This window comes from Heterodontus francisci, chromosome 10 (assembly GCF_036365525.1).
Source record: "Heterodontus francisci isolate sHetFra1 chromosome 10, sHetFra1.hap1, whole genome shotgun sequence".
In the NCBI taxonomy this organism is placed as follows: domain Eukaryota; kingdom Metazoa; phylum Chordata; class Chondrichthyes; order Heterodontiformes; family Heterodontidae; genus Heterodontus; species Heterodontus francisci.
In genome coordinates this window covers 63873680-63897931 of record NC_090380.1, presented here as the reverse complement: position 1 = coordinate 63897931, position 24252 = coordinate 63873680, and the positions used below count along the sequence as shown (strand labels likewise).

The following is a 24252-nucleotide window of genomic DNA, read 5'->3' as shown; positions in this document are numbered from 1 at the left end:
CTGGCCATGATTACAATTCTGGGATTGGGACCCCAATGTCATGTTCATTTCTGGGATTGCGATTTCAATGAAACAATCACTTAATAGCCCAGAGTTGCATTTGCCATTCAATTAGCAGCGGCGGGTACAGGTAGAAGGTGGGACACATGAAGCTACGGTCCCGGTTTAAAGGGCAAGTGGCAGCCATTGCTGCGGTTGCTGTTTGTTTCAATAATGGAAGGAGGAGCTGGGCAGTGGGTAGGGATGGCCCCTGTGCCTGGGCAGCAACCCCCCTCCCTCCCGTTCTCAGATACTTCACTTGATGTGTTGGTAGAGGAGGTGACATCATGGAGAAATATCCTATTCCCTGCCAGCGGCACAAGAAGGCCTGCAAGGCAGACCAAGCAGGCATGGCTGGAGGTGACTCATGAGGTCAGCAGCAGAGGAGTGGTGAGGAAGAACTCGTCCAGTGCAAACATTTCAATGACCTGCTTAGATCTGGCAAGGTAAGTCAAAAGATAGACCCAGATGGCACGCCTCCTGGTCAACTGTCACCAGCTGGCAAAAGAGAGGGGTATCCTGAGGTCACAGAAAGTTCTCCTGACTATAGGAGAGATGTGGGCTCAGCAGCATTGATGACCCATAAGCATAGTTCATAACCCTAGTGCTATTGGACAGTAGGCTACAGAGAAGACTGCAACGTCTTATGCGAAAGAAAAACTGCAAGTAGTGAGGAAGAGAAGCAATGTCTTAATGGCATCTTTCTTCACCTTGCTGGCCAAACAGGAGGACAATGTCGGGAGAATGAGAGGACACGTTTGGACGGTGGTGTGCCCCAGCTCATCTCACTAAAGTATTTTGAGGAGCTGGTTTTTGATCTGGCCAGAGTAGCAAGCCACATGGACGTTGGAGACAAAGAAAAGGGAGGCCAATTTAGACAAGGTGAAAAGATCTCATCGCCAGGGTTCAGGCGGTGTATGGGAATCCTCCCCGTGCAATGAGCTGTCAATGCTTAAGCTGTCATCTCAGTATTGTAAACAACAGAAGCATCTATTCACTGTCCCAACCTCTCATCACCATTGTCCCTTATGTCTCCCAGAGGGGGAGGAGTTGACATACCACTAACATGTTCTGGAGGAGTCAGAGTAGGAAGACACTTTGCAGTCTGCACCATCACATCTTTCATGTGCACCCTCCACCAGCACAGATACTTGCACCTCGGTGGATCCTCACACATTATTAGAGATGGTGGCACAGGGTGAAACGCACATCACCTCAAAGCAGGAGGATACAGGGGAGGCAGAGTTGACTGAGGGCAGTCCTCCACAGGAGGATGAAGGACAGGTGCAGCCCTGCTCAGCAGGGCGGAAATGCAGAACCTCAGGAGTTGAGAAACAGGCGGTTCTACCTGGAGAGTCAGTGTGAGATGTGTGCCCACATGCCGAAGTTACCTGAGGCAATACGGAGTCATCTTGTGTTCCAAAATGTCTCAGTGCTTTAAGCGCATGAGCTCCTCCATCGAGCAAGTGACCAAACTCATGGAGAGCCATATGTGGCATCACTCTGAGTGGATGCAAGAACAGGGCACTGACATGCACATAATGCATACAACAGTCTGTGGTATTGACTGGTCAAGTGGAACAGATGGCAGAAAGAAGCATGGAGTGGATGCCAGCTGCTGGTCCCTCGAGCGATCAAGGGCGTCATGAAAGGGCCGAGAAGGCAAAAAATGGTGATAAGGGGCCACCCCTCACGGGGCTCCATTATCATCATCTGGCCTCCTGGCCCCTCTGACTGAGGAAGCATCTGTAGAGTTATGTCCTGTGACAGAGGCTGCCATGCACTGATGCCAGTGGATCAGCCTTTGGAGGTGACACCCCCGGCACCTCCACGACGAGGCCAAGGGCATCTCAGACCCAGACAAGCACTAGCAAGCAGTCTGCTTCCACCTCATCCTCCGTCACAGGGGGAGCAACTCATAGGAATCATGACAAAAACCAGGAGAATAGAAAATAAGGGTTAGCAAAGCAAAGGAGTGTGTTAGAGAAGTGTGTGTCAGGTGGAGACTCTGGAGCCTTGCATTGTTTGTACCATTTGAAGGTTGCTGAGTTTTGTTCTTAATGGATGCTTGCTCTCATTCAGATGAAGGAAACTTGTGTCTCCAAATGTCCTGAAGACTGAGTATCGCTCAGGTGAAACATGTCTGGATCAGAGTGACTTTAGTGTTACTGCCATCCTGATGAACTCTATGCCTCTTGAGCCTACCATGGTGAGATCCCTGAAAAGCATAGGATACGTTCTCCCGTTCTCCTCCCCTTCCTCCTCCACGGAACTGTGCCATTCCAGTGTACTCCTCCTTCAAGGTCCACACTTCTCTGAAGGCCATGTTATGAAGAGCGCAGCAGACCACCATGCACGAGACCCTTGAGGAAATGTACTGGAGGGTGCCACCTGACTGGTCAAGAAACCTGAACATCATCTTCATGAGCAGGCCATCAGCCTCAATAATGACCCTTGTGCTCAGGTGGCATCAGTTGTAGCATCTCTCCGCCTCATGTGATCAGCCATCTCTTCAAGGCTTAGACCTTATCCCCTAACAGCCATCCACAGATTTCCGATGGCTCCATGAAGAGCCGTGGTACCTGCGATTGGCAGAGGATGAAGGCAACATGGCAGCTTCCAGGATAGCATGCATGCACCTGCATAAAACACTTGTTGAGGTTGCATACCAGATGAACATTTAGGGAGTGGAATCCCTTCCTATCGAGGAAATTCCCTGGTTGGTCAGTCGGTGCCTTGTCGGCTGCATTAGTGCAATCGATGATCCCCTGCACCTGAGGGAATCCAGCAAAGGAGGCAAATCCTACTGCCCTTTGAACTTGAGTGTATCTTTCCACCTGGAATTTAATGTGATCCCCTGCCCTCTCGAGCACAATATCCATTACCTCCATGATGCAATGATCTGCTACTGCCTGCAAGATGCCACCAATGTCTGCTGCTGCTCCTTGGAAGGAAACAGTTGCAAAAAAAGTACAAGGCCACCTTTTACTGCTACAGGAAGGCCAGGATGTTGGTTCCTGTGAACCCTCGGATGACCCTCAATGAGGACACACGAGTCACCAACCAACGTCCTGGAAAAGCACAGCCTTCTGCGGCACTGACGCTCCGACATGTCCAGATAGTTTCTCCTTTGGCGGTAGACCATATGCTGAGAGCATCACCTTTGTTGCCTTCCTGTCTCTCCGTCCTCGCCCCTGTTGCCCAGTGGTCTGCCTCTGCTCCAGCAAGTCGATCCTATCTTGGAGTAACTTAATCCCATTTCCTCGATGTCCTTCCTTCCATTCAGTTGGAATGTAGAGTCTTCTTGAACCACCCCCCCCCCCTCATGAACCCGTGAATTCTGTATGCAGAAAGACCTGCCCACCCCCTCAAAGTCACCGCACCCAGAAAATGCCCTTGTCCAAAGGGAAGAGATATTACAGATAATTTTGCTGACACTGTACAACTGGTTGCCTGCGAATGAGGGCCTTCTCAGTGTCTTCCTCTATAATGGTGCCTTTTGCTGCTGTCCCGCCATCCTGACTTGCTTCCTGCTGTGTTACTGCCTCCTCCTCGCCCTGTTGTAACATAAGAACTAGGAGCAGGAGTAGACCATTCGGCCCTTTTAGCCTGTTCCACCATTCAATGAGATCTTAGCTGATCTGATTGTGGCCTTTACTCCACTTTCCTGCAGGCCCCGCATAACCCTTGACTCGCTTGTAAAAAGAAAAGTCTTCCCATTCATATAGCACCTTTCAGGACCACCGGATGTCTCAAAGCACTTTACAACCAATGAAGTACGTTTTTTTTAACGTGTAGTCACTGGTAATGCAGGAAATGTGGCAGCCAGTATACACACAGCAAATCCCACCAACAGCAATGTGTTGATGACCATATAATCTGTTTTTGTGATGATTTGCGACATAAATATTGGCCAGTCCACCAGGAATAACTCCTCTGCTCTTCTTTGAAATAGTGCCATGCAATCTTTTACATCTGAAACATGGCACCTCTGACAGTGCAGCATTTCCTCAGTACTGCGCTGGAGCGTCAGCCTTGATTTTTGTGCTCAAGCCCTGGAGCAGGACTTGAACCCAGAACCTTGTGGCTAAGAGGCGAGAATGCTACCAACTGAGCCACGGTTGATCAAAAATCTGTCTAACTCAGCCTTGAATATATGCAATGATCCAGCCTCCAGTGCTGCCTGGGGAAGAGAATTCCAAAAATTAATGAGCCTCAGAGAAGAAATTTCTCCTCCTTTCCGTCTTAAATGGGAGACCCCTTATTTTGAAACCAGTTCTAGATTCCTCATGGGGGAGATGGTGGCATAGTGGTGATGTCACTGGACTAGTAATCCAGAGGTGCAGGCTAATGCCCTGGGGACATGGGATCAAATCCCACCAGGGCAGCTGGTGGAATTTAAATTCAATTAATTAATTTCAAAAATCTGGAATTGAAAGCTAGTCTCACTAATGGTGCCATGAAACTATCATTGTTCCATAGAACCATTGAAAAGTTACGGCACAGAGGGAGGCCATTCAGCCCATCGTGTCTGTGATGGCTGGTTCACTAATTTCCTTTAGGGAAGGAAATCTGCTGTCCTTACGTGGTCTGGTCTACATGTGACTTCAGATCCACAGCAATGCCCTCTGAAATGGGCGAGCAAGCCATGCAGTTGTCGAGGGTAATTAGGGATGGGCCACAATGCTGCTCTTGCCAGTGATGCCAACAGTCCATGAACAGAATAAACAAAATTCCCTCATGAGGAGAAACATCCTCTCAGCATCTACCCTGTCAAGCCCCCACTACACATTTAAATGTAGTTGAGACCCCGCATGGATCCCACGCCTTAAGAAAATTCCAAACTAGCCCTTAATGGGCTGACAACAAGCTTGTAAACAACCTTAACTAGCAAGTTATACATTTTGGACAAGTTGCCTTTTAAATATACAGTGTTCTGTTTTGCATTGGGAAACTGGAACACCGGCCCAAGGGGCAGTTTAAGGGTCTGTCCATCTCCATTCCTGCCCTCATAATTAAATAAAAATCCCAGCCACTGTCAGGTTGACATTTAACATTATACTTCAGATTCTTTTATAGTTCAAAGCAAATTAATTATTTTGAGTACTATATTGGCATAGCTACACCATTTAAAATACTGTATTTGCTGTGCTCTTCAATCAGCTGCTAGAATTTATATTCTTTCAAATCACATCACTGAGGATTAATAATTTGTACAGTAAAGCACACAGAGTGCAAATATAATCACCAAACTTATGACTATGAAAATGAAAGCCACCCATTAAATCTTATATATATTAGTGTGAATAAAATGTGTGTCTGCGATCACCACAGGGCTATCCTTTGCTTGACCTTTGATGCATGTAGAATTTGGCATGATGGTGTGTTCTTGCTTACCTAATTTGAATATCTTTTACTGGCTTTGTAACAACTCTAGTTATTTAATCAAATCAGTATTGTGATCAAACATCAGTCAGTGATGGCTATAGATTCTGGTAGGAAATGCCAAGGCACTGCAGTACTTAAAGGGTTCAAAATGGTGTACTTATTTGAATTTTGGTAGCTGTTAACCTTCAGATGATTAAAACAAAATCAATATATTGCACTTCTTAAAAAAAAACTTGGATAGAGCATCTCACCTGCTCCTGACCAGAAGATTACTTGTCACTTTAATCCACCATCCTAGGGTGAGTATTTCACAGTTCTTTTGCCAGCTATTAGACAGAAGTGGTGATATAGGGACAGGGAACTTACAAACCCTGGCTTGACACTCATCTTTCTGATGCATAGTGACATTTATATCAAGAGAACTGTGGCTTGGACTGTGTGGCATGGATTGACTTACCTGACTGAGATTAAATTAATATGCTTCTTGGATCAAAAAGATCAGGTGTCAGTGCTTTAAGGAGGCTTGAAGTAGGGATGTTAATGGTTTGCTTTTTTCACCCTATTTATTCAGTGGAAGCTCAGATGTTAACATGCACTGAAGTTGGTATTGCAAGGAAATATTGCAAATTTAGCAAGAGTCAGTGGTTAGCATTTCTAAATCACAGACATTATATGTTCTCTGTTTCGGTAATCTTGCTATTTTATTGCTCATAATAAACATAAAGGATTGTGACCACTTGTATATATTTATAAATGATCTACACCACCTATTTTGTTCACAAGCTGATCTATATTACCGTGCAAATATGTTTATACACTTGGATATTTTATTGCTATATACTTTCTTTACATTAATACTAACCATGTTTATTCTTGCTATTGGGATTGTGGTTTTAGGTGCATTATAAAATAAAGGTTTATATTACTTCAGTTGTATTCATTTGTAATGCTTAATTTTAAAAGTTAAGACTTTTGTGTAGGACGGCAAAGACATTTCAAAGCTAGTTATTTATCTTTCCCCATAGATTTACATGTATTTTCAACACTGACCTGGAATGACTTAATAAACCAGATATCTTTTATTAGTACAATAAAAGATTTGTTATCCGGCATGCACCGGACCTGAGAGGCGCCAGTTAATCGAGAATTCCAGTTAGTCAAGAGTCATGCTACCAAGGCAATACAATGCAATAGTTTTAATTTTAAGAGAAATTATTACATGCAAAGAACATGATGTACAATGCAGAAATCTTGAGGCAGTAAAGATGCATAGAATTCTTGAGGAACAGTAAACTTAATGTATAAATTACACTAAAGCACTAGATGTAGCAGCTGATGGGGAGATAAATCGTGATACTGCATAAGCATAGCAGCGCAACAAGATGAACTGCCAGCAGCACCATTATTGGCAGCATCATTAATACAGCATAGTAATGCCACGAAGAATTAGCTGCACTCGGGGAAAACTCAGCATTTGGAGACAAGCCTCAGAAGATTTCGGAAATTCCGGATAATAGAGCTTTCCGGTTGGTAAAGTGCTGGATAACAAAGCTTTTACTCTACTGTTGTATTGATTTCAGACTAATTGTAATGAGGATGATTTATGATTTGAAGACGGCCTGGAGTTTCCTCTTGGGGCGCATTGCTGATTCAGCTGCAAATTGAGCTCAAAATTGCACCAGCTTTAAATTTTTTTGACTCAGGTTTCCATGAAAACTCATCTGCATAGCAGCGAACACATAATCTTTCCAGAAACAGTGCAATTGAGCAACTTTTTAGAATTACCTTTTTTAAATAAATGCTTTCCTTAAATATTTTTAGTATATTTAAGAGTAGTAACCTGGTTCAGTTTTATTAATACAGCTGAAAATGGGTTTTATCCAAAAAGCATTTTAAATAAATGTCTAGTTCACCCCGGTGAGTAACCCAATTGTAAATAACTGAAATGACTTTTTAAAAAAACTACCAAATCATTTACTAGTTACATTGGTGTAGTCAGTTTCATAGTAATTTTTTAAAAGCTTTGAAAACATGCCCATGTGCCAAAATAAACTCTTCATTTTTATGAGACTCCTCAAAGACCTGCAAACAATGTGCAATTGCAATTGGTGGGAAGTCACACTGGGGATTTATTCAGTCGGGGTGGGGGGAGGTGGCCGGTTCTGTGGGCAGCTGTGGCTTATAGCGCAGTGTTTATAAACTAGTGCAAAAGATCAGGAACTCACTTTGAGCTTCAAATTCCTCTATCTTTTGTGCAGGTTTGTGCTGAAAAAACAGCACAACCTAGTGGAAACTCCAGACCAATATCTTTGGCCAATTCAATTTTTTTGTGTTTTGCATATTGATAACTAAGCTATTTCTAATTTGATCTGTCTATTGAGAGAATATTAGAAAATATTTGTACCTTTTGTACTGACCCTTTATTAAAAAGTTAGTTTAAAATATTTAAAAATATTCCATAAAATATATTAATTATGTGCTTTGTGCATGTAGGATCCTAATCATAAACTCAATGGTTTCAGCACAGAAGCAGGCCATTCAGCCCATCCTGTCCGTGCCAGCTCTCTGCAACTCAGCTACTCCCACTACCACACCTTTTCCCTCTGGACTTGCAAATTTTTTTTTTCACTTCAGGTAACTGTCCTATCCCCTTTTGAAAGCCACAATTTTGTCTATTTTTACAACACTCTCAGGCATTACATTCCAGATCCTAAACATTCGCTGCGTAAAAAAAGTTTGCCCTCATGTCACTGTTGCTTCTTTTGCCATTCACCTTATATCAATGTCCTCTAGTTCTCAACCTTTCCGGTGGTGGGAACAGTTTCTCCCTATTTACTCGATTTAGACCCTCATGATTTTGAACACCTCTATTAAATCTCCTCTCAACCTTCTCTTCTCTAAGGAGAACACCCCCATCTTCAATCTATCAATGTAACTGAAGTCCCACATCCCTGGAACAATTCTTGCAAATCTTTTCTGCACTCTCTCTAATACCTTCATATACTTCATAAAGTATAGTGCCCAGAATTTGACACAATGCTGCAATTAAAGCTGAACCAGTATTTTATGAAGGCTCAACATAACTTCCTTGCTTTTGGACTCTATGCTAGAGGCCTGCTTTAGGTTGGGAAAAAGAACCCGACCGATCCACAGTGGACCCGAACCCAAGCCCGACCCAACCCGAACCCGCCACTGCTCGACACCGAACCTGCCGGAAGCTGCAGCGCATGCGCGATGATGGCATAGTGATGTCACTCACTCACTGCGCAGACTCAGTTTGGTCCCGAACTCCAGCTCAGGTAAGTTTTGTAATTTTAGTACTTACCAGCAGAGCACTTACCGTGTGTGTCCTGCCTGACCCAACCCGACTCGACTCGACCTGGACTCTGCCCGAACCAACATGTTGTCGGGTCCCGGACGGGTTGCAGGCCTCTACTTATAAAGCTCAGGATCCTGTATGCCTTATTAACCACTTTCTCAACCTGCCGTGTCATCTTCAATCAGTTATGCACAAATACTTCCAAATCCTTCTGCTGTCTTCAGAATTGTACCCTTCAGTTCATACTGCCTCTCCTCATTTTTCCAACCAAAATATATCGCTTCACCATTCTCTCTGTTAAATTTCATCTGCCATACATTCACCCTTTCCACTAGTTTGTCTATGTCCTCGTGAAGTCTATCATTTTCCGCCTCACAGTTCATCATACTTCCAAGTTTTGTGTCATCTACAAATTTTGAACTTGTGCCCTGCACACCCAAGTCTAAGTCATTAATATAGATCAAGAAAGGTAGTCGTCCTTATACTGACCCCTGAGGAATGCTACATATACACCTTGCTGCAGTCTGAGAAACAAGCCTTCACAACTACTGTTTCCTGTCACTCAGTCAACTTTGTATCCATGTGCAACTCATTATTGTTTATTACACCTTCACTCCACTTGGTCACAATGGTAATCACTTTTCAAAGCTTTGGTCGTTGTGTGAAATGTTTTGCAGATGTTTGGATGTTAAATTGGGAAATATTCTACTCAGTATGTAGAATGAGCATAGTAGAGCACAACAGTGAAAACGGGATATAGTTTGTATGTTGATCTGCCTCTGCCTCTGCCTCTGTTACCACAGATTTCCCTAGTTAGCAAAATTCACAAGTCTGTTCCTTAGAATGAAAGGCAACACAGAACAGTGTCATTTCCTATTCATGTTTTCTTTCCTGTTCTTTACAAAGCAGCTCCATTAAAATTTTCTGCAAGCTATAATTCCACTGGGTAATGAATATTTTAAAGATAAGTTTTTCATTTCAGGGTCTCTGATCTTGGAATGCTCTGACATAGCATCATATTGAGTTACTAATTGGAGTTCTATGAAATACTGTTACATCAGGGTACAGCTGGAGTAATATGACCAGTATTGATATTCAGTTTCAAGAGGCTTGTGATAATGTGACCATTGGCAATGTTGACATTATTAGCTAATTGCTAATGTGAATTATAAACCAAGTGGGTAGCCATTGTAAATTAGAGGGACCTTTTATCTTGAAGACAAAAAAAAATTTGCTTGGAAAAATTGCAGAAATGAGACACTGCAATATAAAAATTATTTTTAATGAATAATTTCCTTTCCCATATTTGTTTAATATTTTTCCAACAGGAAGTCTTAGAAACACCATAAAAATGGTAGCCTTGATTGATGTTTCTAACTTGGGAACCTTTATTTCCTTAAATTATTTATATATACTGGTCAATTTCCTACAGTATTGCACATAGGAGGCAAGTGTAGTCATCAGGTGAAGCAGGGACAGACAGTGGAGATAATTAGATCAGTGGGTGCAGTCACTATTTTAAAGTTGTACATTCTGATCATTCTATCTATTTGCACTTTAAATTAAGAGCACCACTTCAGGGCAGGATGTAATTAGTGTGGTAAGTATGCACAGGGAGTTTACATTATGTATATGGACACTGCAATTTATAACCGAAGTTGACAGGGAGTGTACAAATACGATTTTCAGTATGTTTATAGATGTACGGTGTTTAGTGGGGCAGGGGTGTGGTGGTGGTGGTTGGTGGTGCCATGGTGGAGAATTCGCACATAAATACTTGGGGCTGAATTTATTGAGCCCATTTGGGGTAGGAATGGCACCTGGCGGGGGGCCAGAGAATAGCATTGGATGCGTCCGCCCAGAGATCCAACATCATGATGTTGGTTCCATACTTAGTGCGGGATAGCACCAAGGCAACATTGCCGCCCTGATGTGACAGGAGTGCAATTTAAATTGTGGAATGGTTAGCTATGTTTGCATGTAACTGATTGCGATTCAACGGGAGCTTGGCATTAAGTGGAAGATGGACAGCCCTCGTGCCTTTGGATCCCCAGCCATTGAAAGATGGTGGTATCGTGGCAAGGCCTCTGCTACAATAAGTAGGCGGCCATGACAAGCATTGGCTGGGGGAAGAGGGGGAATTGGATCTCATTGTCTGCCTGCAGTGCTGTATGCTTTGCACGGGTGGGCTTGGTCTCAGGTGGTCTGCATGGGTGGGCTTGGTTTCAGGTGGCAGTACCAGATGGCCATACTATCTGGTGGTCTGCACGGGTGGCCATACTGCTGGATCATTTCGGGTGGCAAACTGCTGGGTGAGAGGGTTGGGTGGCTATACTATCAGGTGAGAGGGGCAGCTATCAGCATCGGTGGGCACTGAGGACCATTAACGTGTAAGCCGGGAGGAGTAGCAAAGGCAAAGATAGCAAGGCAACTTAGTCTCTGCAAGGACAGTGCTCTGGAGGCCTACTGATCACCTGACATGGGTCTCATAAACTGTCTTTTTGGACCCCTGTGACATGATGCAGCGCCTCCAATGGAGGGAGGTAGCTGCGCCTGCCCCTGAAACTCCACAAAGAGAGCAACAGCAGTCGGCCATGCTAAGAAGGGCCTGCCTGCCCCAGAGTTTGTACCAGATTCTTCACAGCTACCTCCAAATGTCCAAGTGGCATTGTTGGTGAAGACTTTCCAGGGAGGCCATCACTGACTTATGCTGCGCTCTGCTGCATGATGAGTTGCGTCCAATGGGATTTGGGGTCACCCTATGCCAATGGGTCGGAATATCACTGTGACACTTAACTTTTACACATCTGGATCTTTCCAGAGATCCACCGGGGACATGTGTGGGATCTCCCAGGCAGCAGCCCACCGCCTCATCAAAGATGTGACCAATGTCCTGTTCAAAAGGGCCGGTGACTGTGCACTACCGGATTGATCTTGACAGTCAGACAGAGGGGGCCATCGGATTCAGGGCGATTTCCCCGGGTGCAAGATGTGATAGATTGTGCACGTGGTAATCAAGACTCCAACGGACCAGCCTTCATCAACAGGAAAGGATTTCATTCCATCAATATTCAACTGGTCTACAACTACCAAAATGTTTCCTGCTGGTGTGTGCCTTCCTCCCGCACAGTAGCCATGACGCCTCCATACTTGGCAGTCCCAGGTGCCACAGCTTTTCAAACCCTTTACCCGCCATCAGGGCTGGATTCTTGGGGACAAGGGCTACCCATTGAAGACATGGCTACTGCCGTCTGTGAGGAACCCTCGCACTGCAGCAGAGGAGAGTACAATGCCTGCTAAGGCTCCACCCAAGCGACCGTCAAGCAGGGAATTGGGATCCTGAAGATGAGATTCCAGTGGAACCCTGCAGTATGCCCCAGTCAGGGCGTCTCACATCATGGTGCTCTACTGTGCTCTGCACAGTCTAGCCCTGCAGAGGAGGGAGGCCTTGTGTCAAAAGGATATGATTGATTGCCACTCCTCAACTGCCGAGGAGGACATGGAGGAGGCTAATGAGCAGGCAGCACTGGATGTTGCACTCCTTGTCCTGGAGGCCAGGCACTTTGAGCATTGGGCCAAGCAGGCAAGAAACAGTCTCATACTTACCTGCTTCCAGCCACAATGATGTGAAAGCAACAGAGACTCACCTAAATGCATTCTGTCTGTCACCTCCTTTCGATTTGAGTTCCAGTTGAACCACGCCCGATGGCCCATGTGAGACACTTATCAAAGAAGGGCTGTACCTACACTGGCAGCCCAATAACGGAGGAGGATGAAATCAGCATCTCGCAATTAAGACATGAAGGAATAAGCATTTTCCACAATGAACAGGTGCTAAATTGGGGGAAGGCTAATTATAACAATATTAGGCAGGAACTGAAGAATTTAGATTGTGGGCGGCTGTTTGAGGGTAAATCAACATCTGACATGTGGGAGTCTTTCAAAGGTCAGCTGATTAGAATCCAGGACCAGCATGTTCCTGTGAGGAAGAAAGACAAGTTTGGCAAGTTTCGGGAAGCTTGGATAACACAGGATATTGTGAGCCTAGTCAAAAAGAAAAAGGAAGCATTTGTAAGGGCTGGAAGGCTAGGAACAGATGAAGCACTTGAGGAATATAAAGACAGTAGGAAGGAACTGAAGCAAGGAGTTAGGAGGGCTAAAAGGGGTCATGAAAAGTCATTGGCAAACAGGATTAAGAAAAATCCCAAGGCTTTTTATACATATATAAAGAGCAAGAGGGTAACCAGGGAAAGGGTTGGCCCACTCAAGGACAGAGATGGGAATCTATGTGTGGAGCCAGAGGCAATGGGTGAGGTGCTAAATGAGTACTTTGCATCAGTATTCACCAAGGAGAAGGACTTGGTGGATGATGAGCCTAGGGAAGGGAGTGCAGATAGTCTCAGTCATCTCATTATCAAATAGGAGGAGGTGTTAGGTGTCTTGCAAAGCATTAAGGTAGATAAGTCCCCAGGGCCTGATGGGATCTACCCCAGAATACTGAGGGAGGCAAGGGAAGAAATTGCTGGGGCCTTGACAGAAATCTTTGCATCCTCATTGGCAACAGGTGAGGTCCCAGAGGACTGGAGAATAGCCAATGTTGTGCCTTTGTTTAAGAAGGGTGGCAAGGATAATCCAGGAAATTATAGGCCGGTGAGCCTTACGTCAGTGGTAGGGAAACTATTAGAGAGGATTACTCGGGACAGGATTTACTCCCATTTGGAAACAAACAAACTTATTAGTGAGAGACAGCATGGTTTTGTGAAGGGGAGGTCGTGTCTTACTAATTTGATTGAGTTTTTTGAGGAAGTGACGAAGAGGATTGATGAAGGAAGGGCAGTGGATGTTGTCTATATGGATTCAGTAAAGCCTTTGACAAGGTCCCGCATGGCAGACTGGTACAAAAGGTGAAGTCACACGGGATCAGAGGTGAGCTGGCAAGATGGATACAGAACTGGCTCTGTCATAGAAGACAGAGGGTAACAGTGGATGGGTGTTTTTCTGAATGGAGGGATGTGACTAGTGGTGTTCCGCAGGGATCAGTGCTGGGACCTTTGCTCTTTGTAGTATATTTCAATGATTTGGAGGAAAATGTAGCTGGTCTGATTAGTAAGTTTGCGGACGACACAAAGGTTCGTGGAGTTGTGGATAATGATGAGGATTGTCAGAGAATACAGCAGGATATAGATCGGTTGGAGACTTGGGCGGAGAAATGGCAGATGGAGTTTAATCCGGACAAATGTGAGGTAATGCAATTTGGAAGGTCTAATGCAGGTGGGAGATATACAGTAAATGGCAGAACCCTTAGGAGTGTTGACAGGCAGAGAGACCTGGGCGTACAGGTCCACAGGTCACTGAAAGTGGCAACGCAGGTGGAAAAGGTAGTCAAGAAGGCATACGGCATACTTGCCTTCATCGGTCGGGGCATAGAGTATAAAAATTGGCAAGTCATGTTGCAGCTGTACAGAACCTTAGTTAGGCCACACTTAGAATATTGCGTGCAATTCTGGTCGCCACACTACCAGAAGGACGTGGAGGCTTTGGAGAGGGTACAGAAGAGGTTTACCAGGATGTTGCCTGGTCTGGAGGGCATTAGCTATGAGGAGAGGTTGGAAAAACTCGGATTGTTTTCACTGGAACGACGGAGGTGGAGGGGCGACATGATAGAGGTTTACAAAGTTATGAGCGGCATGGACAGAGTGGATAGTCAGAAGCTTTTTCCCAGGGTGGAAGAGTCAGTTACTAGGGGACATAGGTTTAAGGTGAGAGGGGCAAAGTTTAGAGGGGATGTGCGAGGCAAGTTTTTTACACAGAGGGTAGTGAGTGCCTGGAACTTGCTGCCAGGGGAGGTGGTGGAAGCAGGTACGATAGCGACGTTTAAGAGACATCTTGACAAATACATAAATAGGAAGGGAATAGAGGGATATGGGTCCCGGAAGTGCAGAAGGTGTTAACTTAGGCAGGCATCAAGATCGGAGCAGGCTTGGAGGGCCGAATGGCCTGTTCCTGTGCTGTACTGTTTTTGTTCTTTTGTTCTTTGAGCATGAACTGCAATAATGATAGAACTTTATAACACAAAACAACTGGCAAATATCAAACACCCATGAAATCCCAAGTGTGTTTAAGTGCTTTTCTTTATATGTTTCCATGTGCTTCTATGAGGTGTAACCCCTGCAATAGCAGCTTTGCTGGAGGCAGGCAGCTGATCAGGCTGTCCCTTGGCCTGGGATGACTTTGGCAGCTGTCCTCTGTCTGCCTGACGCCTGGAGGGCCCGGCTGCCTGAGGGTTTCCTGCCCAGGTGCAGGACTCTCCTCAGTCGTCACAGCTACTGGAGCTGGGATCACTGGCGGAGGGGCTGAGGAGCTGCTTTCCACACTGCGAGCACCGTGAGGGGAGCCACAGCTATGGAAGTCGACCTCTCCTCCCTTTCAAGGCTCACTTGAACCTCCCTGTTGACCAGAGAAGGACGAGGCCCTGGAGAAGACTCAAGGCACTTTGTCTTTCTCTCGCCTTGCCACTGCTAAGATGAGCTCATAGCCAAGGCAATGGTGTGCACGCAATTGTGGGATCTGGCTCTCCACGAGAGTCGCCAACCTCTCTCTGGAGGAAGACATGCGCTCACATGGCTGAGATATGGCAGCACTCATGGCAGAGATGGACTCCGCCATAGTTTGCTCATGGCTGTACATGGCCTCTGGCAGCTCAGACAGTTGTTGCCTTACCTCTTTCTGCAACTCCAGCATGCACTGTGTTGTTGACACGAGAGGCTTATCAGCCTGAGGCTCAGCATGGGCCCGGCCACCCACAGTCCTCCAACTGTCTGAGGCCTTGGCTGTCACAACCTGAGTCAGCTTCTCGGGCGAGTGGACAGAGCTCTCACCAGCTTGTGACCTTGATTCTAAGGCTGAGCGGAAACCCACTAAGATGCAAGTATCTCACCTGCACCTTCCACCAGTAGACTCATAGAAACATAGAAAATGGGAGCAGGAGTAGGCCATTCGGCCCTTCGAGCCTGCTCCGCCATTCATAGAACATAAAACATAGAACAGTACAGCACAGTACAGGCCCTTCGGCCCATGATGTTGTGCCGACCCTTTAACCTACTGTAAGATCAAACTACCTACATACCCTTCATTCTACTATCATCCATGTACCTATCCAAGAGTCGCTTAAATGTCCCTAATGTATCTGCTTCTACTACCACCGCTGGCAGTGCATTCCACGCACCCACCACTCTCTGTGTAAAGAACCTACCTCTGAGATCTCCCCTAAACCTTCCTCCAATCACCTTAAAATTATGCCCCCTGGTGATAGCCCTTTCCACCCTGGGAAAAAGTCTCTGGCTATCCACTCTATCTATGCCTCTCATCATCTTGTACACCTCTATCAAGTCACCTCTCATCCTTCTTCGCTCCAATGAGAAAAGCCCTAGCTCCCTCAACCTTTCTTCATAAGACATGCCCTCCAGTCCAGGCAGCATCCTGGTAAATCTCCTCTGCACCCTCTCTAAAGCTTCCACATCCTTCCTATAATGAGGCGACTAGAACTGAACACAATATTCCAAGTGTGGTCTAACCAGGGCTTTATAGAGCTGCAGCATAACCTCGCGGCTCTTAAACTCAATCCCCCTGTTAAGAAGGCGTATGGGATGTTGGCTTTCATTAACAACACTATCAACTTGGGTGGCAACTTTGAGGGATCTATGGACGTGGACCCCAAGATCCCTCTGTTCCTCCACACTGCCAAGAATCCTGTCTTTAAGCCTGTAGTCTGCATTCAAATTCGACCTTCCAAAATGAATCATTTCACACTTTTCCAGGTTGAACTCCATCTGCCACTTCTCAGCCCAGCTCTGCATCCTGTCAATGTCCCGTTGCAACCTACAACAGCCCTCCACACTATCCACAACTCCAGCAGCCTTTGTGTCATTGGCAAACTTACTAACCCAGCCTTCCACTTCCTCATCCAAGTCATTTATAAAAATCACAAAGAGCAGAGGTCCCAGAACAGATCCCTGCGGAACACCACTGGTCACCGAGCTCCAGGCTGAATCCTTTCCATCTACTACCACCCTCTGTCCTCTATGGGCCAGCCAATTCTGTATCCAGACAGCCAAATTTCCCTGTATCCCATGCCTCCTTACTTTCTGAATGAACCTACCATGGGGAGCCTTATCAAACGCCTTGCTAAAATCCATATACACCACATCCACTGCTCTTCCTTCATCAATGTGTTTTGTCACATCCTCAAAGAATTCAGTAAGGCTTGTGAGGCATGACCTGCCCCTCACAAAGCCATGCTGACTGTCTCTAATCCAACTATGCTTTTCCAAATAATCATAAATCCTGTTTCAGAATCCTCTCCAATAATTTGCCCACCACCGACTTAAGACTGACTGGTCTGTAATTTCCAGGGTTATCCCTGTTCCCTTTCTTGAACAAGGGAATAACATTTGCCACCCTCCAATCATCTGGTACTACTCCAGTGGACAGTGAGGACGCAAAGATCATCGTCAAAGTCACGGCAATCTCTTCCCTCGCTTCCCGTAATAACTTTGGGTATATCCCGTCTGGCTGATCATCCAACTCAGTAACCTGTTCTTGCTTTCCACCCATATCCTTTGATCCCTTTCGCCCCAAGAGCTATATCTAACTCCTTCTTGAAAACATACAATGTTTTGGCCTCAACTGCTTTCTGTGGTAGAAAGTAGACTCATGACCGTGCATCTTCTGACTGCTCCTCCTTAGAGGTTAACGTGCATGGGAGAACACAAACAAGCGAGAGTTAGGCTGTGCAGATCTTGTCATGCTAACCAGGTGTGATGTGGATCTCCAGAGGTGTGATGGATGTCAAATGAAGACAATCCTCACTCACTTGTGTGGAGACCCCTGGGTCCCCGCTAGCTCCAGTATCTCCTCCTCAGCCGTGGTAAGAGGCCGGATATCGGCTATTCCCCCACCAGTCCTTGAGGTCTCCATAGCGTTATGGGCCCTTTGGCCTGCAAGTGGAAAGAGGAACATAGTAAGACTTCACAGCATGAGCAAGAGAACAGCTCTGCTAGTGACAGCCCCTCATCCCGTTGGGGTTTCCTATATGGATCCTCCCCACGTCAGCTGTTGGGATATCATTGGGCTGAGCTGTGAAAGAAGATGGCCTGTGGCCAAGATGCATTCATATATCTTCCAAGATGTGGTGATGCCTAATCCTTTGTGCATCGTCTTTGTGGTGACTCCTTCCCCATGTCATACTACCTCCCCGGTAGTCACTAGCAAGCCACAAAGAGAAGTATTGAGCACGCACCTTGGCAGAATGAAGGAGGTCATTGACTCTTCCTGTGCTGGACCCAGTTGCTTTGGTGACCCCACGGCTGCAGACCTTCTCTTGATCTCCATCCAGGCTTGCTCGGTCAGGTGAGAGGACCTCTTCTTGCCATCCCTTGGAAGAAGGATCTCCCGTCTTTCCCTTGCAGCCTGGGTGGGGAGGTGGGTGGTTGGTTGGTCAGCAGTGTCAAAGGCAAATCAGCAGTAAAGTCAGTCAGTGAAGCAGCAGTTTAAGCAGGGCTGGCAGCACTTTAAAAATAGTGGCCAGCACCTGCGTTGTCTGTGCTGGGAACGCCATTGGCGCCTCACCGCCTGCCCCTGTTCTGAACTTGGATGGGCCCCACATTTCCATTATGATAATTGGCTGCCTGCTGCGTGATTGCGGTGGGCCAGCCCCATCCGTGACGAGCAGCAACGGCACCCACTTCCGGGACCCGCAACGGGTTCACTAAATTCCGCCTTTAGGCTATTACAGTCTTATACTGGAGTATTCATTTAGTGATCATATTCTAACTAATTTAGATACTTTGTTGTAGGCCAAAATGATTTGCCAGTTACAAATGTTTTCTGTGTGGGGAAAAAAATTGCTTTCCATAAGCATTTTGCTTAGGTTTAAATAACTAACCACTAATTAGAACATGTAATGGCAAAAGGAAAACTGCAAGTCCTGAAAAAATGTGAAATAAAAGCACAAAATGCTGGAAGTGAACAGCAAATTGATTAGCATTTGAATGACAAAGTTGGATATGAATTGGATGTGACCTTTAATCAGAACTGGCCAATATGAGCACAGTATTTGCAGATTTTAATCTTTTTGTAAATTCACAAAACCTTTTGTGTACTTGCATATAGTAACAAGCCAGTATCTACTGTGAGAATGCATTATTATGAATTTGTTTTTCTGAAATTACTGTACCTATGCAAGAATACTACTGCCTTTCTATAAGGGTGTCTTCATAAGACATTTAAAAAGTGAGTTTATGACAGAGGCAATGTTTGATCTGCTTCATTACGTTGCCAAGACCTAGAAACAACGGACTATATTGCAGATGATGAATATTATCTATTGAGAGTTAGTGTTAGGTTAGGTTTTCAATCTTTTCACTTTCCATTTTTGCATAGAGAAAAAAGTAAAATAAAGACAAAAATTACTCGTACAACCATTAGAATAAATGAATATTTTTATGTCAGAAGGAATTGTTCTACAAATATCACTTTTAAAGATGTAGAAATGTGTATAGCTGATATTGCAAAGTTTTCATGACACAAGAGCTGGGGTAATCTGTTACAGGAATAGATAAACTATAATACCAGTTTAAAAATATTTAAATCTTGGAGTTAATAGTTTCTCCTAATAATTTATGATCCATAACAATTGCACAGTTAACAATATTTTGTAATATAGATAATACAATGACTTTTATTTTAACAAAAGAATTATGATGCACTCAATTATTTTTCAGAATTGCACTGACCATATTGCATCTAGGAAACCAGTGCTGGAGACGTCTATTATTGTGTATGTCACCATACCTCTTCCAAATCACTGAACATTTTATTAAAAATGTTATTTTTCTCACTGTCCTTTGCCTGAAGCTGTTGACTCTCAATGGAATATGGCTCTTTGGACAAAAGTTGACTTCCAATACATCACCCATGTGTTCATCCTTCCTAAGCGACTGTCACCAGAGCAGCTGGAGGATTGCACCAAAAATGGTATCCCCACTCATGTACTTGGGGTAGAACGTTGTTGCATTGCGCTCACGAGTGCCCATTTCGCAGTTCCCTGCACATTCGCACCACACACATCCCTACCCCAATTCTGTTGCCCAGGGTCGCTAAAGCCAATTGTAGCTGACCTATGGCTGCTCCAGCTGAGATTGGCTTACTCCACAATAACCAGAGAGCAAATGAGTTATCCCCTATACTTTTACCATGTATTATTGGGATATGATTTTTTAAAAGGAATATTTTAGTCCATTAATTCAGCTAATGGTAATGAGCTAGAATTCAGAAATACAAAACTGTTGCTCTAACTACAGCTGAATTAATTAATTTATAATTTTGTAACTTGCAGCATGTTAGAATAGTTAAAGATCACCAAGCAAGAACTGCATCGCTTGAGTGGGGTGTTTACATGGTGAGCATCCAGTCTTTTTGTTTCGAGTGTGAAGAGAACAGATAATGTTCAAGAAAATGTGAGTTTATTGACTTTGATAAGATTTTAGTAGGAAACCACAGCATAAGGGACAATGGTCAAAGCTGATAGTTTCTGATGTTTTTTATTGGACACTGATTTACAGTGGACACAGTGGAACATGGACATCATTGCATGTAGGTCAACAGATGTTGGATTCTTCACTCTTTATATTAGATTACTATCACAGGTGGGAAAGTCATTTATGATTTTTCCTTTTTTCACGACTGTTTTAGTACCTGAAATGTTAGTTTTATTGAAATGCGGTTCTATAATTTTTTGATTTGGATCCAATTTTAAATGTTGCCACTTACTACTTCTCTAGCTCTGATTAAAATAGTTTACTTACACAGCGAGGTCCTTTTTGCAGCCCTGCAGACAGTAGCTAATGAGAAGTGCAATTATAAGAAGGGAGGCAAGGTCAGACGTGATTCATATAGGGCCTTCTCATTCACTCTTGGGGTTTACTTGAGCTGCATTGGTCCAGCTGCTGACCATTTCAGTATGAAATAGTGTGGCAGAGTAAGTCCAAGGGAGGGATTGAATTGGCATGGCTTTTGAAATGACCAATCCATTGACTGAAGTGGAACTTGCCAATAAATAGAAACGTTTTGTTACAGATATTGGGGAAAGATTTCCTCTGTGCATCACATTCTTCATAGTTATGAATTTGCTAGAGCTATTGCATAGAGAAAATCTTCTGCAGTTGAGTTCATATCACTGAAATCGCTAATTCAATTACACCAGGAAATAGATGAAGTTTAATTGTTGGTGGTATTTCAGACGAGAGCCTTGTTGGCTACTTTTCGATAAAGTGGTCAAACCTCCAAGAATTCCTTTAATATTAATCTACAAGGACAGACACAGCTGAACACTTCCCAATTGCTGCACCAGATATCAGAGGATCTTGAATGATATTTTTACAAAAATGAACTTAAAAAAACCCCCCACGGAAATGTATTTACAAAAATTAATGTGAAAACACCTGTATTACTATAATGTAATATGTTCAGTCACAGAATTATCCCAACCTAGTCAGCTCCAGTAGTACAGTAGCTTGACAGTGTGTAGTATTTTACATTGTATGCTGTCAGGCTCAAAATTTGCGTTTTCCCATGCTGGCTCTCAGCATTATTGTGCTCTCCACAGAGACACCTGGGTTTGCTATCATTTGAAGCCAGATGTGCTGTTCCTCCCCTTGGGAATCCATCCAATCAACTTCATTCCCATAGCTATAACCTGTTGAGAAACAATTATGTGACAATATAAACATTTAGGTGCCATACCAGTAATCTCGCTTCATTTTGATCAACAGAACATGTCAGATTATCAGATATGCAGTGTTGTTTTGTCAGATATCAACAACCCAAATCTTGATTTTTGTATTAAACGTTGAGAAACATGTTAAAGTGGACACTTTTCAGATTCCCTTTTTTTTTGGCAAAGTAGAAGTCTGCACCAATTTGTCTGTGTGGAATTTAGTAATGCTGTGCCTGAAGAACTGCCTCTTGGACTGATTTTCCTGCAAGGGCATGGTCTAGACAAGTTAATGAACAGAGTGAAATAGAATCAACAGCTCAACATTCATACTTTTGCAAGACAGCATGCAAAGTGTGTTACTAATTTAAAAATTCCTTTCACTTTCAGGATTTTTTAACCCTGTACATTTCAGTTCTCAACGTCCTACTATTTTCAGCCATTATTTCATATGATTCAGCTAGTGCGTCGAACTTGCACCCACCCTGGAGATGCTCACAGACCCTAACTATAATCTGGCCCAAGGATCATCTGCACACAAGTGGGGTTGCTCTGGCCTCTGCTGGGGAATTAGGTCAGACTGGGGATAGAGACTTTCTGTTGACTGTCTTTCAGGCCTGCTGCAGCACAAGAAGCGACAGCTCCTGAGGGAGAAAATCACTTTCTAAAGATTTTGCCTGATGCTATACATGTCAGGAAGTATGTAGCTACTATATTTTCTTTTTAGTTCATTCATGGGACCACATGATCATCACTGACAAGGCTAGCATATATTGCACATCCCTAATTACCGCTGAAGGTGGTGATGAGCCACCATCTTGAATGCTGGAGTCCATGTGGTGAAGGTTATCACAGTGTTGTTAAGTAGGGACTTGCAAGATTTTGATCCAGTGACAATGAAGGAATAGTAATTTTTTTTCTTACTCATTCATGGGATGTGGATGTCGCTGGCCAGGCCAGCATTTATTGCCCATCCCTAATTGCCCTCAAGAAGGTGGTAGTGAGCTGCCTTCTTGAACCGCTGCAGTCCATGTGGGGTAGGTACATGCACAGTGCTTTTAGGAAGGGAGTTCCAGGATTTTGACCCAGCAACAGTGAAGGAACGGCGATATAGTTCCAAGTCAGGATGGTGTGGGACTTGGAAGGGAACTTGCAGGTGGTGGTGTTCCCATGTATTTGCTGCCCTTGTATTTCTAGTTGGTGGAGGTCGCGGGTATGGAAGGTGCTGTCTAAGGAACCTTGGTGCATTGCTGCAGTGCATCTTGTAGGTGGTACGCACTGCTGTCACTGCGTTGTGATGGAGGGAGTGAATGTTTGTAGATGGGGTGCCAATCAAGCGAGCTGCTTTATCCTGGATGGTGTCGAGCTTCTTGAGTGTTGTTGGAACTGCACCCATCCAGGCAAGTGGAGAGTATTCCATCACACTCCTGACTTGTGCCTTATAGATGGTGGACAGGCTTTGGGGAGTCAGGAGGTGAGTTACTCGCCGCAGGATTCCTAGCCTCTGACCTGCTCTTATAGCCACGGTATTTATATGGCTACGCAAGTTCAGTTTCTGGTCAATGGTAGCCCCTAGGATGTTGATAGTGGGGGATTCAGCGATGGTAATGCCGTTGAATGTCGAGGGGAAATGGTTAGATTCTCTCTTGTTGGGGACGGTCATTGCCTGGCACTTGTGTGGCGCGAATGTTACTTGCCATTTATCAGCCGAAGCCTGGATATTGTTCAGGTCCTGTTGCATTTCTACACGGACTGCTTCAGTATCTGAGGAGTCATGAATGGTGCTGAACATTGTGCAATCATCAGCGAACATCCCCACTTCTGACCTTATGATTGAAGGAAGGTCATTGATGAAGCAGCTGAAGATGGTTGGGCCTAGGACACTATCCTGAGGAACTCCTGCAATGATATCCTGGAGCTCAGATGATTGACCTCCAACAACCATCTTCCTTTGCGCTAGGTATGACTCCAGCCAGCGGAGGGTTTTCCCCCTGATTCCCATTGACAGTTTTGCTTGGGCTCCTTGATGCCATATTCAGTCAAATGCTGCCTTGATGTCAAGGGCAGTCACTCTCACCTCACCTCTTGAGTTCAACTCTTTTGTCCATGTTAGAACCAAGACGGTCATGAGGTGAGGAACTGAGTGGCCCTGGCGGAACCCAAACTGAGCGTCACTGAGCAAATTATTGCTAAGCAAGTGCTGCTTAATGGCACTGTTGATGACACCTTCCATCACTTTACTGATAGAGAGAAGGCTGATGGGGTGGTAATTGGCTGGGTTGAACTTGTCCTGCTCTTTGTGTACAGGACATACCTAGGCAATTTTCCACATTGCCGGGTAGATGCCAGTGTTGTAGCTGTACTGGAACAGCTTGGCAAGGAGCGCGGCAAGTTCTGGAGCACAGGTCTTCAGTACTATCGCCGGAATATTGTCAGGGCCCATAGCCTTTGCAATATCCAGTGCCTTCAGTCATTTCTTGATATGATGCGGAGTGAATCGAATTGGCTGAAGTCTGGCATCTGTGATGCTGGGGACTTCAGGAGGAGGCCAAGATGGACCATCAACTCAGCACTTCTGACTGAAGATTGTTGCAAATGCTTCAGCCTTGATTTCGCACTGATGTGCTGGGCTCCTCCATCATTGAGGATGGGGATATTTGTGGAGCCACCTCCTCCAGATAGTTGTTTAATTGTCCACCACCATTCACAGCTGGATGTGGCAAGACTGCAGAGC

At 44.8% G+C, this 24252-nt stretch overlaps 1 protein-coding gene across 8 annotated transcripts in view; it reads right to left on the bottom strand.

Annotated features, from left to right (window-relative positions):
* Positions 1-19256: 19256 nt before the first annotated feature.
* The window catches only part of sytl5 (synaptotagmin-like 5), a 347258-nt gene continuing 342262 nt past the window's right edge, over positions 19257-24252 (bottom strand). For all 8 annotated transcript variants that reach the window (XM_068040626.1, XM_068040631.1, XM_068040625.1 and 5 more), the window contains one exon: positions 19257-21500. In XM_068040626.1, the coding sequence (XP_067896727.1) occupies positions 21358-21500 (143 nt within the window). In that variant the 3' untranslated portion in view covers positions 19257-21357. The remainder of the gene's footprint in view (positions 21501-24252) is intronic.